Here is a 17249-nt window from a genome sequence, read left to right as displayed (position 1 = left end):
ACATCTGAGGTCATCAGTCCCCTAGAACTTAGAACTACTTAAACCTAACTAACCTAAGGACATCACACACATCCATGCCCGAGGCAGAATTCGAACCTGCGACCGGTTCCGGACTGAGCGCCTAGAACCGCTAGACCAGTTTCGCAAGAGTCATGCTTTATAAATCCGTGCTGATTTATGGGCTAAAGCATTTCTGTCTCACGGAAAATTCTTATATTCAGATCCAGAATATGTTCAAGAATTCTGCAGCAAACCGATGTTAAGGATTTCGGTCTGTAATTTTGCGGCTCCATTCTTTTACCACCTGCCTTTTTTCCAGTCCCTTAGGACTTTGCACTGGCATAAATGCAAGCTAAGTTATGGACCAAACCGAACTGGCAGCCTGCTCCATCCAGACCAGGCGACTTACTTGTTTTCAACTTTTTCAGCTGTTTCTCTACGCCAGGGATGCCTCCATGGGGAGCCTGTGCAACAAGCGATGGCATGTTTGTATGGTCCTTCTTCGTGAATCAATTCTTATACGTGGAATTTAAAACTTCAGCTTGCCTTTTGCTGCCCTTTGCTGCCATCCAAGACTGGTCGATGAGTGACTGGATAGAAGCCTTCCAACGGCTTAGGGGTTTTACGGATGACCAGAATTTTCTCAGGTTATTGGCAAGATATTTCGTTAAAATATGACAGTAGAAGTGCTTGCATGCTTCACGCATCCATCTTCTTACAAACGCACGAATTTCTACTAACTTTCGCCTGTCGACATTAGTGTGTTCGTTGTTGAAACGAGAGTGCAACAGTCTCTGCTTCCTCAGCATTTCCCGAATTTTTTTATTAAACGGGCCAAGAGAAATCTACTAGTATCAGACACAGCCTCTATTTGAGGAAGAAATTTCCGAGAATGTACATTTGGAGCACAACATTGGGTGGTAGTGAAACATAGACTATGGGGAAACCGGAACAGAAGAGAATCGAAGCATTTGAGATGCTGTGCTACAAACAAATGTTTAAAATTAGATGGACTGATAAGGTAAGAAATGAGGAAATTCTCCGCAGATCAGCGAGGAGGGGAATATATGGAGCCGGCCGGTGTGGCCGAGCGGTTCTAGGCGCTTCAGCCTGGAACCGCGCTGCTGCTACAGTCGCAGGTTCGAATCCTGCCTCGCTCATGGATGTGTGTGATGTCCTTAGGTTAGTTAGGTTTAAGTAGTTCTACGTCTAGGGGAGTGATGACCTCAGATGTTAAGTCCCATAGTGCTTAGAAAACATTGACAAGAAGAAGGGACAGGATGATATGACGTTTGTTAAGAGATCAGGGAATAACTTCCATGGTACTACAGGGAGCTGTAGACGGTAAAAACTGTAGAAGAAGTCAGTGACTGGAATAAATCCAGCAAATAACTGAGGATGTAGGTTGCAAGATGTACTCTGAGATGATGAGGTTGGCACAGGAGAGGAATTTGTAATTCACTTGTGTTCAAAATTAAAGCAACAAACGGAAATTTTGCAGCATTACGTTTATTTTGCCACAAAACGGTATTAATAGGTGATAGTAAAGTAGAAACAATGTAAAGAATACAGAACGTAAACAGCTGAAACATGCATAGAGGTTCGTGGTTTTTTCCAGTTTGTCGGATTTTTCACACACATTCTGACAACTGGTTACTTTGCTTGGTATGGGGTATGACCACCGTCAGGTGGCTTGCGGAGTATGGATGTAGATGTAGATGTAGACCACCTCTGGCAGCAGTGCGGGCCTGATATCGACGGGGAACTCTGTAAATGATGTCTGATGTTGCGGCAATAACGCCCGTTCGTCCTACAGACCCGCTCGCAAATCTTGGAGAGTGGTTGGTGGATGCAGGTGTGATGCGACGCGTCTCCATAGTGCATCCCAGAGAGCGGGCAGGTCACACCGTGCATGCAATATCTTCAGTTTCCAAGGAAACATCAACCACGTGTGCTCTAAGAGATTGAGTACTGTCGCCTATCAGTATGAAATCTGAGTGCACAGCTCCTCGCAACAACCACTCGTTGAGGTCCCAAGGTTTCGTCACAATATCTAACACTAGTAAAACCTTGCTGATTCCCCCATACAATTTCGTGGTGTTCAGCAAGTCAATATAAAACCCTGCTCGCATCATTAGGGATACTCCTCGATATCGGTCTGTTTCCACAATGTCTGGATGCCGAAATCGTGTTGCACGTTCACTGCAGATGCGAATCCGTCGAGTCCGCAGCTCGTGGTCGTGCGGTAGCGTTCTCGCTTCCCATGCCCGGGTTCCCTGGTTCGATTCCCGGCGGGGTCAGGGATTTTCTCTGCCTCATGATGACTGGGTGTTGTGTGCAGCCCTTAGGTTAGTTAGGTTTAAGTAGTTCTAAGTTCTATGGGACTGATGACCATAGATGTTAAGTCCCATAGTGCTCAGAGCCATTTGAACCTTTTTTTTTTTCGAATCCGTCGAGAATCACTCTCCAGACAAAATCAGGACTCATCTTGACAAGAACATTGGCCCACTGTTCGACCGTCCAGATGGCATGTTGTCGACTGCGCTCTAGACGCTCTCCTCAGTGAAGACGCGTCGGAGGTACACATACATCAGATCTCCTACAGTAAACACTACTCTCTTAAAGCCTTCTGTACACCGTTTGGCTTGACATAACACGTCCATTGGATGCTGCGAGATCAGATGCCAGTTGCAGTGCAGTAGGTAAGCGGTACTGTCGTGCCCCTACAGCCAAAACTGGTCCTCTCTCTCTCTGATGTCAGACGTGGTGGGACCTGTCCTCGTCTTCGGGATAGAGTTTCGGTCTCTGTAAACTGTCGCCACGTCCGAGAAATGACAGAACGATTCACATTAAGCCGTCGGGCCACATCAGTTTGCGACTGTCCCGCTCCCATTCTTCCTACAACTCTCCTCCACAGAGAGTCTAGTAGGCGTCTTCTGTGTGCCTAGTGCACCGTCTGTGGCTGTGCGCACGCTGATTGCGGATATGGGAGTACGTGGCAAACAGTATGCCATTTGAGAGGAGCCCTGACGCCACGGTTGGAGTGGTTGCCCATTGACCGAGTGCCATCTACCGTGCAGAACACATTCTTACGGACATCTGTTGACAGTTTGTATCATAATATCGAGAATTAAACAGAGGACGGGGAAATAGAGGTTTATTGCTTTAATTTGGGACACCAGTGTTTTAAAACCACGGCAGGTCTTTTCTGTCCTTAATCCTCAGTACATACACTACTGGCCATTAAAATTGCTACACCACGAAGATGACGTGCTACAGGCGCGAAATTTAACCGACAGGAAGAAGATGCTGTGATATGAAAATGATTAGCTTTTCAGAGCACTCACACAAAGTTGGCGCCGGTGGCGACACCTACAACGTGCTGACATGAGGAAAGTTTCCAACCGATTTCTCATACACAAACAGCAGTTGACCGGCGTTGTTTGGTGAAACGTTGTTGTGATGCCTCGTGTAAGGAGGAGAAATGCGTACCATCACGTTTCCGACTTTGATAAAGGACCGATTGTAGCCTATCGCGATTGCGGTTTATCGTATCCCGACATTTCTGCTCGCGTTGGTCGAGATCCCAATGACTGTTAGCAGAATATGGAATCGGTGGGTTCCGGAAGCTAATACGGAACGCCGTGCTGGATCCCAACGGCCTTGTATCACTAGCAGTCGAGATGACAGGCATCTTATCCGCATTGCTGTAACGGATGGTGCAGCCACGTCTCGATCCCTGAGTCAACAGACGGGGACGTTTGCAAGACAACAACCATCTGCACCAACAGTTCGACGACGTTTGCAGCAGCATGGACTATCAGCTCGGAGACCATAGCTGCGGTTACCCTTGACGCTGCATCACAGACAGGAGCACCTGTCGCATTGACGGCACTTTGAACAGTGGACGTTACATTTCAGATGTGTTACGAGTAGTGGCTCTACCCTTCATTCGATCCCTGCGAAACTCTACATTTCAGCAGGCCTTTCTGGATACAGAAAATGTTCGAATGCTGCCCTGGCCAGCACATTCTCCAGATCTCTCACCAATTGAAAACGTCTGGTCAATTGTGGCCGAGAAACGGGCTCGTCACAAGACGCCGGTCACTATTCTTGATGACTGTGGTATCGTGTTGAAGCTGCCTGGGCAGCTGTACCTGTACACGATATCCAATCTCTGTTTGGCTCAATGCCCAGGTGTATCAAGGCCGTTATTACGGCCAGAGTTGGTTGTTCTGGGTACTGATTTCTCAGGATCTGTGCACCCAATTTGGGTGAAAATGCAATCACATGTCAGTTCTAGAATAATATATTTGTCCAATGAATACTCGTTTATCATCTGCATTTCTTCTTGGTGTAGCAGTTTAAATGGCCAGTAGTGTATTTGTCCATGTCGCGATTTATAATCAGTTTAAACTTTGCCCATAATTCCTTTACGTCCGTCATATTGGAAGTAAACGATGTCAATTCATTGTCCAAGTGGGAAACTAACACTTGCAAGTGCATAACTCTTGAAGAATGTCTCCACTGGTGTTGTTGCAGGTGCCACCATGAGGACCGCTGTAGTCGCCATCTTTGCTGTTGCCATCGTGCTGAGCGCGCAAGCGCAGTACGAGCCCTGCGGCAAGGGCGAGCCGTGTCCCGAGGGCGAGTGCTGCATGATCAGTAAGTACTCCAGACGACCCTTCCTGGTACAACCTCGCTCACGTTTCGCAGCTACCGGAACCACGAGCAGCGTCTTTGTTACATTTTTCGGCACAAAACTGTCTGTAATCCATGTTAGGGCTTGAACGGTGGCATAGCTATGTTAGAGTCGGCGAATGAAGATCAATGCAGTGGGGTCGTCGGAGATGATTCGCACGTATACCTCAACCAATCACATGATGTAACCTTTTTTTTACTTCTCTATGACAGCGCCTCAGTGTTGTCACAGCTCTGCAAAAGACTGTTGTCTTCCCTACAGCCGTTTGGCCTGTATTATGCTGTAAAATATATTTTCAAATGCACACATATTCAAATGAACCTATATAGTTCCAGAGACCTTGAACGGTGGCATAGCTATGTTAAAGTCGGCGAATGAAGATCAATGCAGTGGGGTCGTCGGAGATGATTCGCACGTATACCTCAACCAATCGCATGATGTAACCTTTTTTTTACTTCTCTATGACAGCGCCTCAGTGTTGTCACAGCTCTGCAAAAGACTGTTGTCTTCCCTACAGCCGTTTGGCCTGTATTATGCTGTAAAATATATTTTCAAATGCACACATATTCAAATGAACCTATATGGTTCCAGAGACCTTGAACCGTGGCATAGCTATGTTAAAGTCGGCGAATGAAGATCAATGCAGTGGGGTCGTCGGAGATGATTCGCACGTATACCTCAACCAATCACATGATGTAACCTTTTTTTTACTTCTCTATGACAGCGCCTCAGTGTTGTCACAGCTCTGCAAAAGACTGTTGTCTTCCCTACAGCCGTTTGGCCTGTATTATGCTGTAAAATATATTTTCAAATGCACACATATTCAAATGAACCTATATGGTTCCAGAGACCTTGAACCGTGGCATAGCTATGTTAAAGTCGGCGAATGAAGATCAATGCAGTGGGGTCGTCGGAGATGATTCGCACGTATACCTCAACCAATCGCATTATGTAACCTTTTTTTTACTTCTCTATGACAGAGCCTCAGTGTTGTCACAGCTCTGCAAAAGACTGTTGTCTTCCCTACAGCCGTTTGGCCTGTATTATGCTGTAAAATATATTTTCAAATGCACACATATTCAAATGAACCTATATGGTTCCAGAGACCTTGAACCGTGGCATAGCTATGTTAAAGTCGGCGAATGAAGATCAATGCAGTGGGGTCGTCGGAGATGATTCGCACGTATACCTTAACCAATCACATGATGTAACCTTTTTTTTACTTCTCTATGACAGCGCCTCAGTGTTGTCACAGCTCTGCAAAAAGACTGTTGTCTTCCCTACAGCCGTTTGGCCTGTATTATGCTGTAAAATATATTTTCAAATGCACACATATTCAAATGAACCTATATGGTTCCAGAGACCTTGAACGGTGGCATAGCTATGTTAAAGTCGGCGAATGAAGATCAATGCAGTGGGGTCGTCGGAGATGATTCGCACGTATACCTCAACCAATCACATGATGTAACCTTTTATTTACTTCTCTATGACAGCGCCTCAGTGTTGTCACAGCTCTGCAAAAGACTGTTGTCTTCCCTACAGCCGTTTGGCCTGTATTATGCTGTAAAATATATTTTCAAATGCACACATATTCAAATGAACCTATATGGTTCCAGAGACCTTGAACCGTGGCATAGCTATGTTAAAGTCGGCGAATGAAGATCAATGCAGTGGGGTCGTCGGAGATGATTCGCACGTATACCTCAACCAATCACATGATGTAACCTTTTTTTTACTTCTCTATGACAGCGCCTCAGTGTTGTCACAGCTCTGCAAAAGACTGTTGTCTTCCCTACAGCCGTTTGGCCTGTATTATGCTGTAAAATATATTTTCAAATGCACACATATTCAAATGAACCTATATGGTTCCAGAGACCTTGTCAAGTCTCCGACATCTGTGATGTATACATGCAGACTGAAGTTGCGAATGAAAATTTGTACCACGGTCGGCATTCGAACCCGAGTGTCCTGCTCAGTAGGCAGGTGTGTTAACTAGTATGCCTCCCCTGCACACTGGCTTTGCACAATTTTTGGATTGAGGAAGGAGGCATGCTAGGGTAGTCGATGAAGTTGTGCAAAGTCACTGGGCCAGGATGGTGTAGTGATTAGTGCATCTAGTGAGCAGGAGACCTGTCTACGAATCCCGGTCTTCGTACAAATTTTAATTCATCACTTCGGTCTCCAGATATACATCGTAGACATTTGAGACATGGAAAGGTCTCTGGAACCATATAGTTTCCTTTGCTTAAAGTATCTGTGCCTGGGTTTCAGGCAGGATCTCCCATTTCATTCGATGCTGAGGTGCTGTTCTAATATTGTTGGAGAGCCTCTGCAGTGCCGTTTGAGTTTAGAGGGAATACCAAATGGTCTGAGGCATGAATAGGAATTAGGATGGAGGAGGGAGGTAGGCTACAGTAGTCTGTGCAGTTGTACAGTCGTGGACAAAACGAGCGAGACCTCTCGCCTTTTCATTATGCTGAACCGCACGGCTTTAAAGTCTGCTACACAGCATAACAGGCAAGGCGACGAAGTGCTACCAACATACTATGCACAGGCGTGAAATTGACGAACTATCCGAACTTTGTCAGGCTGTTTTCAATCATATGTAAGACTATACGAGGGTTGGAACTTAAATAGTGGCAACTATTTATTCACAACCGATACAAAAGAGTTTCATGTTTCCACCTGTTACTGTCCTTCAAAGTAGTCACCAGCGTTGTATAGAACCCGTTGCCGTTACTCGCTAATAACAGTATTTTGTTATTTCGATAAACATCCCGAATGATTGTCACATAAGCGGTGACATAAAGGTAGAAAATTCATGTTTTAGAGTCCAGAAAGCTCTATGCAACAGAAACTGCAGATCATTTTGCCATTTTAATTGCGAAATCGCCGGCTTACTCATGTCTGGGGTAATAATAGAGGACTGTTTGCCTGGGTTGTCTGCTGTCATCGTGAAAGGTGTTTGCTACTGCAAGGGGGATCTGGTTTGTTTTCGGTTCTAATCTCGTTGGAGGCAGATAGACTATCAGTAAAGCAATTTTAAGAAATTCTCGCGCCCCCAATACTTTTTATATCTACATTTATTCTGTACTAGTGCCCTGTGGATGTCAATATGAAACTCTTGTAGAATTTCATACTTGCTCTTGCCTTCCTTTTTCCGATTCTGTCAATAAATGAATTGACTTACGTGTGGCACTGAATGATTTTTAACTGAATTTCGTTATGAATCTTCACGCATAGGTAAATTTGCACACTTTCTTGGTAGGTCAGCAACGGTAATCCACTATGTCTGGTCTGAAAGTTGATACAAACCGTTTCTCGGCCGAATCCGCACAATATTTTGCTAATTCGTAACTATCTGAGGTACTTTGTCTTACTAGAACAGTTGTGGGGGGAGGAGGAGATTAGTGTTTAACGTCCCGTCGACAACGAGGTCATTAGAGACGGAGCGCAAGCTCGGGTGAGGGAAGGATGGGGAAGGAAATCGGCCGTGCCCTTTCAAAGGAACCATCCCGGCATTTGCCTGAAGCGATTTAGGGAAATCACGGAAAACCTAAATCAGGATGGCCGGAGACGGGATTGAACCGTCGTCCTCCCGAATGCGAGTCCAGTGTGCTAAACACTGCGCCACCTCGCTCGGTGCTAGAACAGTTGTGTTATCTCGATAAGCTGAAATTCATTTTTATTAGTACAGTTCATACTAATTAGCGTTTCTTCTTTCATTTATATATTATATTTACGTGTTGTGTTTAACACACTAATCATCATTAATATAGTCCTACACATGAATGGAAACAGTCTGACAAAGTTCGGATAGTGTGTCAATTTCACGCCTATGCATAATATGTTGGTAGCACTTCGTCGCCTTGCCTGTTATGCTGTGTAGCAGACTTCAAAGGTGTGCGGATCAGCATAACGAAAAGGCGAAGGGTCTCTCTCGTTTTGTCCACGACTGTACAAAGGCACTGTGCCAGGGTGGTGTAGTGATTAGCAGATCTACCTTGAGCGCAGGAGATCCCGGTTCGAATCCTGGTCCTGGTACAAATTTTCATTCGTCGCTTCAGTCTGCATATATGCAGCCACACATGTTATAAAAATGTATGTATGCTATTCCACATCTCCTCGTAAGCCACTGAACCATTCAATCAAACTTGTCACGTATCACTTACTGTCTGAAAAGAAAGGGGAAGCGGTGGGGGTGAAAAAGAAGAATAACCCACTACGTGCGAATACCCACTCTTTAGTCAGGCAGTTTTTGGGAATGAGAGCGCTTAGCGACTTGCGACAGGCTTTACACACAATTTTAAACCATTACTAAGCTTTTCCTGGCTGACAACCTCCACAAAATGACAAGGCAAAAAAGTTCGTCTCTTACTACCTTGTTGCTGCTGAGCCACAAAAACTGCCCCATCAGGCATGACGTTTCAATTTATTACTTCTTTGCTATTAACAGTATTCGCAGAACATTTCGCAGACAGAGGCAAATGTACCAGCAAAATTATAACATTGTATGACACAATGTTCAGGAGACATGACGTCATAAAGATTGAGCTGCGTGAATACGAAACTGCAGGCCGAAATTCGCTACAGATAGGGCTAAAATACGTGTAGAAATATGTATGAAATGTAATAAATATATGTGATAAGTGCATACTCTGGCAAAGATGCTAGTAAAAAGCTACATCTAAAACCTTGGATGGATTTCAATCAAAACCTGGTATCCATGTTAGTTATTATCTCGAAAGGAATACTGTGGAAGTAAGAACCACCAGCCTGTTGTTGTGATGGGTATGCTAACTTGGTGATGGAAGAAGAAGGTGGACAGGAGGAGATGGGCAGAGAGGGTGAAGGAGTAGATGCGACATAGTTAGGGGGAGGAACAGGTGGACAGAGAGAGGGGATGAGGAATTGGGCAGAGAAAGGGAAGAGAATGCTATGGAAGGAGAGAGGGGAGGAGAAGGGGATGGTAAGAGAGAGGGGGGAGAAGATGGTCAGAGAGAGGGGGATGAGTGACAAAGAGAGAGAGAAGGGGGAGGAGATGGGCAGAAGGAGGAGGGAGAAGACTTAGAGGGTGTGAGGCGATAGAAGGAGAAGATGAGTGGACTTAGATGGGGACAGGAGGTTATCAACAGAGTGAAAGAGAGGAGCGGATGGACAGGGAGGTCAGAGGGAGGTGATGGATAGAGGATTTGGGGGGGGGGGGGGCGGAAGACAGGAGGACTAACGGAAGACTGGAATAAATAGATACCCAGGCAACCACAGGTACTCAGCCAAGATCTTTCACAAGCGACCTTTCGTAAAATCTTTAGGTGTGCATTATGGTACTTTTATTGTATTTTTTATAAAAGTTAGAGCTGGTCCATAACGAACATGTCAAGCAACTTTGACCACGAAAAGCAGATACTCGCATTTTACTGAAGGGTACGGCAACTAGGGCGTCTTTGTAATAAGCAAAAATACGTTGAGGAACAGCAAAATAAAATAAGAACTATGAGGAAGAAGGAGAAGTAGGAATAGAAGAAAGAGAAGAAGGGAAAGGATTGTAGGGAACTAAAATGGGCAGGTGGCAGATGTATGTGAAAGGAAACCACGAGCTAATTCAAAATGGAATGTGTTAAGCCAGGGGTCTCCAAACTTTTTAGTCCGCGGGCCTCATTGACTCCTCCACGAAGTCATAAGGGCCATGATCTACCTAGTGGGATTAAAGCACTCTAGCACTCCATGATCACCGTAATGTAAGGCTAAAGGAAAGATGAAATCGCAAAAATCTAAGGTTCTAACTAACACTGAAAGGAACTACGATTTTTATTTAATTACATAATTTTGATTGGTGGACGTACCTGACCGAAATTCTGGCGAATTTCACCGACAAAAAAGTATGTCACTGCACATTCTTCACGAAAGCGTCCTGCAAAGTTAACGAAATCTCAAAGTCATTGTTAGCAACACTATTACTGCAAGAAGAAGAGGTAGAGACTGTCAACGCGTTGTTATTTCAAGCGGCGCAACTATAGGTTTAGTTATGTAGTCTTGTAGCGAGTAGCAGAGCCAGTGCATATATTTGATAGTTCTGTTGCGTGATTGTGTCCGACAATGTCGCGGTGTATTGGTCGCGATAGGCCTCGAAACTCAATTGTTGGCAGTATAGGCACCACCTCAAATACTTGGCGGGCCGGATACCGGGGATGGCCGGCCAGCTAACGCGGGCCGGTTTGCCGGAGTTTGGAGACCCCTGTGTTAAGTAACAGTGTGATTTCAGCAGGAGGGCCGGGGCGGGGGAGGGGGAGGAGGGGGTTCTGGGAATTTCCCTTTCGCTCAAGTTATCCTACTTCAATCACTGGATTTGAATAACTAATTTGGCAGCAATGTATCCTTCTATTGTCAGTCGCATAGCCGGCTGGCTAGGGTGGCCGAGCGGTTCTAGGCGCTACAGTCTGATGTCCTTAAGTTAGTTAGGTTTAAGTAGTTCTAAGTTCTAGGGGACTGATGACCTTAGAATTTAAGTCCCATAGTGCTGAGAGCCATTTTTTTTCGCATAGCTGGTCGTCCGGAGAAGTGCTGACCCCTGTGATGTTGTAGCTGTTCAGGATTCCAAGATTTTAGGTTGGACATGATGCCATGTGATACCGTCCAAATTTGAAAATGAGACGAATTAGCTGAAGGGTCTCGTGATGTGCAATTTCTGTATTTTGCAGCGTAGTAGCCTGCTGCAAACTTCTTGTTGAATGGTTAGTAGACTGAGCTTCAGCATTACTTTTGGATCTAGAGATAGCTGTAAATAGCTTTTTCTGTCGGTCATAGCTTCTTTCAGCCCTAGCAAAGTCGGGCCTCGTGGTCCAATACGAAAGCGCACGCCTGGCTACTGAGGGGTTGTGGGACTGCTGTACATTTCTGTCTGCCTTTAACCTGGCCTCAACCTTACAGTGATGTGAAGATTCGCCAAAAACGACTCGCGGTTTGGATTCAACTGCAAACTGTACGTCTCATTTCCCCAGCAGCATTACTAGGGTCGGTTAGCGACAAGCAAATCGCCATCGTCACCCGTCTGATTCACTTGCACCAGACCGTTGAGCAACGCGGGTTTATTATCCTTACACGTCTGACGGCGATTTATTAATGTGAAAAATGCTAGCTTGTAAGTTTCACTGTAGTACACAGGCCACGTTAAACTGTAAATCTGGCTGCTGCTGACTGAATTAATAAAAAAATACATTGCCCGTTGTATGCTGTATTGTGCTTTATTGAAGTCGTGCTACTAGCTAATTTCGGCCGTGAGACATTATCAAGCACATTTGCTATGTCATGTATTATATATCGTGCTCATGACATTCTTTTATGTCACATACATAAAACAAAAGGTAGTACTCCATCGTAACATACTCTAAGTGCTGCAGCCTGACAACTAAAACACCTGTTACGATGTTGTCAAAGATGCACTTACTTCCGATATTGTAAAGCTACCGACAACTGTGTCCAACTTAAATTTATATTAGATGTTCATAGATTTCTCTTTTTTAAAAAAGCCAGTCTTTATTTTACTCCTCTTTACTTCTGCGACAGTCAGTCATTTTTGCAGCTCAAGTAGAAAACTCTTTACCACTTTCAGAGTTTCGTTTCCTAGTTTAATTCCCTCAGCGTAATCTGAACTGATGCGAATTTATATACCAGTGCAACCAAATTTGGCATCAATATTTTATTTTATTTAACTGCAAGAAAATGGACTAATAATGGTGTGCAACTAATTTCTGGTGCGAATGAATTTTTGCTAGAATTTAAAAATTATGCTGTGCTGATGGGAGACATGCAGAAAAAGTATCAAGCGTAGGGAGGGGGGAGTACTTTGTACCCACCTTTAAAAAATATTGTAATCTAGTCGTTAATTTATATTTTAAAATTTTGAAAAAATATATTTATTAGTTTTAACGATTTCTTATAGCATATCCTGTAGTTTTTTTAAATTTTTCAATAAAACGTAACCCAAAAAATTAAGTCCTAGTAGTGAATGTGACTTTTCGCAACAAATGTCACATTCATATTTTCAAGTTCAGGATTCTTCGTACACATCAATATAGCTTTAAAAAGTTTAATTTGCATTAAATTCTACGACAATTAACGATATTTGTATTTTTTAAAACCTTTTGTAGTGGTCATAAAGCACCATTACTCTCTGTGCACTCGTTACAGAAAATGCTTTGGTGTTGCTAAGAATGTCCTGAAAGATATTTTCAGATTTTCGACCATATTTATACATCAATGCCCATTTAAAAATTCTGTTAAAAACATAACGATAATTAACGAAAATTGTATTTGTTTAATTTCATTTTATTTTTTGTGATCGGCGTAAGGTATACTCCCCCCGCCCTTGCTATTACGCATTGTGGAAAATACATTGGTATTGCTAGCGTTAAGTAGCTGTTCCGTATGCTTTTGAAAAAGTCCCAGGGTTTTTAGTTTTTCGCCTTTTTAATTTTCTCCCCTCATTTGCTCCATTTTTTCGCTGTTTAATTTGAAATTAATTTTTTCAGCACTTTGCCGTCCCTAAAATTTTGGTGCCCTAGGTGGCACCCTAGTGTTGCCTAATGATAGAAACGGTCCTGGTGAGACAGATATTTTTCGACAGGTTATGAGTACTTTTTTTGTTGTTGAGGATTCGAGACGTTCAGCTCCAAGCTGAGCTCTACCTTAGCAGCACACAAGGTAACTCAGCTCGCTTTTTTCTTTTTTCTTTATTGAATTTCGACTCCCCCCGAAGGGGGCGGGCTGGCAGCAGCTTAGTATGCCGCTCTTCAGCCTACAGACTTTTTAAAAACGTAAGAAGAAAAAGAAACAAGAAAAACAGGCGATAAAACGGTGACTTAAATTGTAAAACGGTGGAAAGTTAAAACATAAAGCAAAGGGGTTGGCAATGTTAATAAAATACACAGGAATCAGACAAGTAATTTAGTAGACACACAATTAAAAAAACATGGCGACAGTCTGGTTTCTGTTCACAAGAGATAAAAAAGCACACCCAGCGACAGTATGATGGCCGTTCGCAACACTTCCCAAAAGACACACAACACTGAACGCTTACTGTAAAACACTCACTGTAAAACACTGCACGAAAATGTCGGCACAAAGATGACACTCCCTAGCCAAGGGCAGATGGGGGGGGGGGGGGAACCTGGATGAGGGGGAAAAACAAGGAGGGAGGAGAGGAAAATAACGAAAGGGGGGGAACCAAAGGAGGGAGAGGACTCATAAGGGGGGAGAGGGGCAGCGCAGACGCGAGAGGGAATGGGAAAAGGCAAAGGAGGGAAATGCAAAAGGACTCGGGGGAGAGAAGGGGGGCAGAGAGAGGGTAGGTGGGGAAAAGAAAAAAAGAGGATGGAAGGGGGGGAGAGGGAGCCCAGGAAAAGGACAGAGGGAAGGAGGGGGAGTGAGGATCAGAGTTGATCGGAGGGATAAATGGAATGGAGGGAGAGAGAGGGCATCATCCGGGAGGGGGAGTTGTTGGAAGCCACCTTGGGAAAGGAGATGAAGGATGTAGAGATGGAGGGCAGGGGGGACACAACAGTGAAGGCGTGGCAGGGGGCGGAGACTGGAGAGGAAAGGAGAAACTAGGGGGTGAGGGGGATCGAGGCAGTGGGAGGTGTAGAGTCTGCGGATATGGAGCAGATGGGGGAAAGGTATGAAGTCGTAGAGGATCCGCGCGGGGGAAGGGAGGTGTAAACGGAAGGTGAAGTGGAATGCATCACACTCAAGGATTAAGGATTTGCAGGTGTGGAGGATGGTAGAGGGGTGCAACCCCCATGTCCAGCCAGAGAGAGTGTGAGGACTTGGAGGCATTTGTGGGCTTTGGACTGGACGGAGCAGAGATGAGGGATCCAGGTGAGGTGACGGTCAATGGTGAGGCCAAGGTAGGTGAGGGGATAGGACGGGCGCAGATGGTAAGGGAGAAATCCAGGAGCTGGAAGGAGCGAGTGGTACGACCTACGATGATTGCCTGGGTCTTGGAAGGATTGATTTTCAGGAGCCACTGGTTACACCATGCGGTAAAAAGGTCAAGGTGCTTCTGGAGAAGGCGTTGGGATCGTTGGAGGGTAGGAGCGAGGGCGAGGAATGCGGTGTCATCAGCATATTGCAAGAGGTGTACTGGAGGGAGGGGGGGGGGGGGGGCTCGCCTCGCTTCTGTACTAGAAATAGTTAAATACTGTATACCGTTGCAGACGACCTATGAGCAGCAGCGCGATATGTCCAAAGCGGCGGCCGCCGGCCATATATTCCTTATACAAGCCTTTAATTAATATAAACATGTTCTTCCCCTGCTGCTGGGTGGCGCAGCTATGAATCCGGACTGCTATCTTGACGACTACTCCTTGCTGTTGCAGCCGGCGTCAGGTACGGCACGCCTTCTTGTCATCCTCTGCGCGCCAGTGGTGACTCCTGCCGGCCACACTCGAAACCGCAGAACTTCACGCTGTCTGCCGGCCCGTTCGAAGCGGCTACTCTGTTCACGGACGTCTACTGGGCCGTCTGTCCCTGCCAGTCGGGCCTGGAGTGCGCCGGTGGAACCTGCGTCTAGCTGCCTCAGCCGCTCGCCCGCCGACTCCCCGCGACAACTTCATCAGCATCAGCACGACGAAGCGAACTCGAAGATTCATATTTTGGAATATTCAGAGAGTGGAAAACCGATACAGCGTACAATACGCCACGCCAATCAAGTGGACGTCACAGGTTTCATCTGATATCACCGTTGCCACCATCCCTTCCGTCTGTCGTCAATCATGAAGTCACTTTAAGGGAATTGTAGTTGCCAGATTGTGGACACTTCCAACTGAAAAACGTATCTCACCTTAATACATTAATACACACGCCGCGCTTACAATGTAGACTGTTACTGTTAATCGACTATCATCTCTCTGCACCGTCCCCACCTAGTCTTAACCTCATCATGTCTCATATCGCGCTCAGTCGCTGAGTTTTTCATCCAAGCACTGTAGTTATTACATATTAAACCCATTTATTGTATTCGGAGCATTATTCACGCTTAAATTATACATCGAGATATGCTTCAGGAACACTTTAGATGTTCTAAGGGCACTTCCCATTAAGGAAATCTCAAGATATTAATCGAAATGAGTACTCTACCTATTATCATCACCTCCAAAACGAAACACTTCAAGCATTATCTGTCAATCTCAAATCACCTGTTTAGTTACGAGATCCATTTGGCACACAAATGCCTAGAGACCGCTCCCTTTTTCTGGTGCACTCTGTTGCCCCAGACTCGGCCGTAGTGTGAGAAGACAGTATCTGTCGTTTTACACATAAACAGTATACGACTGGAATACTTAATGTAGAATGTATCGATTGAGGCTACGCTGCGGTGGAGGGACTTCGGATTCGCATTCCAGGCGAATGTCGTTCAAATTAAACCTCTGTCCATCTCAATTAAGATGGTCTTTGGTCTCCCTGAATCACCCACGTCAAATGCCGAGATAGTTCTCTTCAGGAATAAAAGAGAAAACTTTGGTCGATTTCCTGCCACATTCTTGATCCTTGTACAGTCAGAGTTTGTACTCCGATCCCCTAGCCAGCATTACATCCCTCTATGGATTCGCGTTAACAAATCCAGAAATCGAAGTACGTAGGGCGGTATTGGCCTCTAGAAAGAAAACAACTACATTACTTGTCAATAAATTCCCTTTTAATACGGTCATACAGTCAAATGTGTATCTGCGATGTTGAACATGTAGTGTCTCTTATGTTGAAAATGTAGAGCCTCTCGTGATTTGGAGTGACGTCCAAAATGCCAGTATTTTCCACTGATTTTATCAGTGAGATCCCGTGTCCGATAAAATTTTTTGCAGAAAATGGTTGATTTTTGAAACTTACGCACCTGTTACAGCTATTTATAGAATGCATCGTGACACTTCTTTCCGTGGATTCCTTGTACTTTTGCCCCTTATTGTCTGGAAATGGTCAAATGCTTAGCATGATAAAGTTCATAAAAATTTCTGCTTGCGTTTCCATCCCATCATTCACCTTTACTAAGTGCGCATTCTTCGCCAATAAATTACATGAATGGGAAATTAAATAAAAATATTGCTTATTTATGCAATGAGATTATTTATCACTTTGACCATGCTGTTAACTTACTTTACGTCTGGCTTACTTTTAAGTTGCTGTATAGTAATTTGACTCTTCTGCACACAGAAGCGAAGGATGAGCTCCACTATTATATTTGCTTGTGTACAGTGTTTGTAAGACATGGCACCAATCAAGAATAAATAAAATTGTATATGGTTTCACAAAATTGGTTATTTCTCATTCTTTCGCAAAAAAAATGACTATTGACTGGATTGATACATTTCATTCGAGTTCATTCTTTTGAAGATTAGAATCCTGTGCATGCTGTATTACGGTATATTCAGTTATTTTGGCACTCAATTTACACATATTGTCAGGATATGTTCAAAAATGTCGACCTTCACCGCCTGCACCGTCCACGCTGCCCGTGAAAATAGAGCAAACATGGGACAGTGTTTAAGAATAACGGTAA

At 44.6% G+C, this 17249-nt stretch overlaps 1 protein-coding gene across 1 annotated transcript in view; it reads left to right on the top strand.

Moving 5' to 3' along the window:
- Window positions 1-16987, top strand: part of LOC124742164 (astakine-like) — a 114361-nt gene extending 97374 nt beyond the window's left edge. Inside the window, exons 2-3 of the mRNA XM_047248755.1 lie at window positions 4543-4665; window positions 15076-16987. Coding sequence (XP_047104711.1) covers window positions 4551-4665; window positions 15076-15269 — 309 coding nt within the window. The 5' untranslated portion in view covers window positions 4543-4550 and the 3' untranslated portion in view covers window positions 15270-16987. The remainder of the gene's footprint in view (window positions 1-4542; window positions 4666-15075) is intronic.
- The last annotated feature ends 262 nt before the right edge of the window (window positions 16988-17249 follow it).

This window comes from Schistocerca piceifrons, unplaced genomic scaffold (assembly GCF_021461385.2).
Source record: "Schistocerca piceifrons isolate TAMUIC-IGC-003096 unplaced genomic scaffold, iqSchPice1.1 HiC_scaffold_2166, whole genome shotgun sequence".
In the NCBI taxonomy this organism is placed as follows: domain Eukaryota; kingdom Metazoa; phylum Arthropoda; class Insecta; order Orthoptera; family Acrididae; genus Schistocerca; species Schistocerca piceifrons.
The sequence above is the reverse complement of the archived record's forward strand: the minus strand, read 5'-3'. Positions and strand labels throughout refer to the sequence as shown.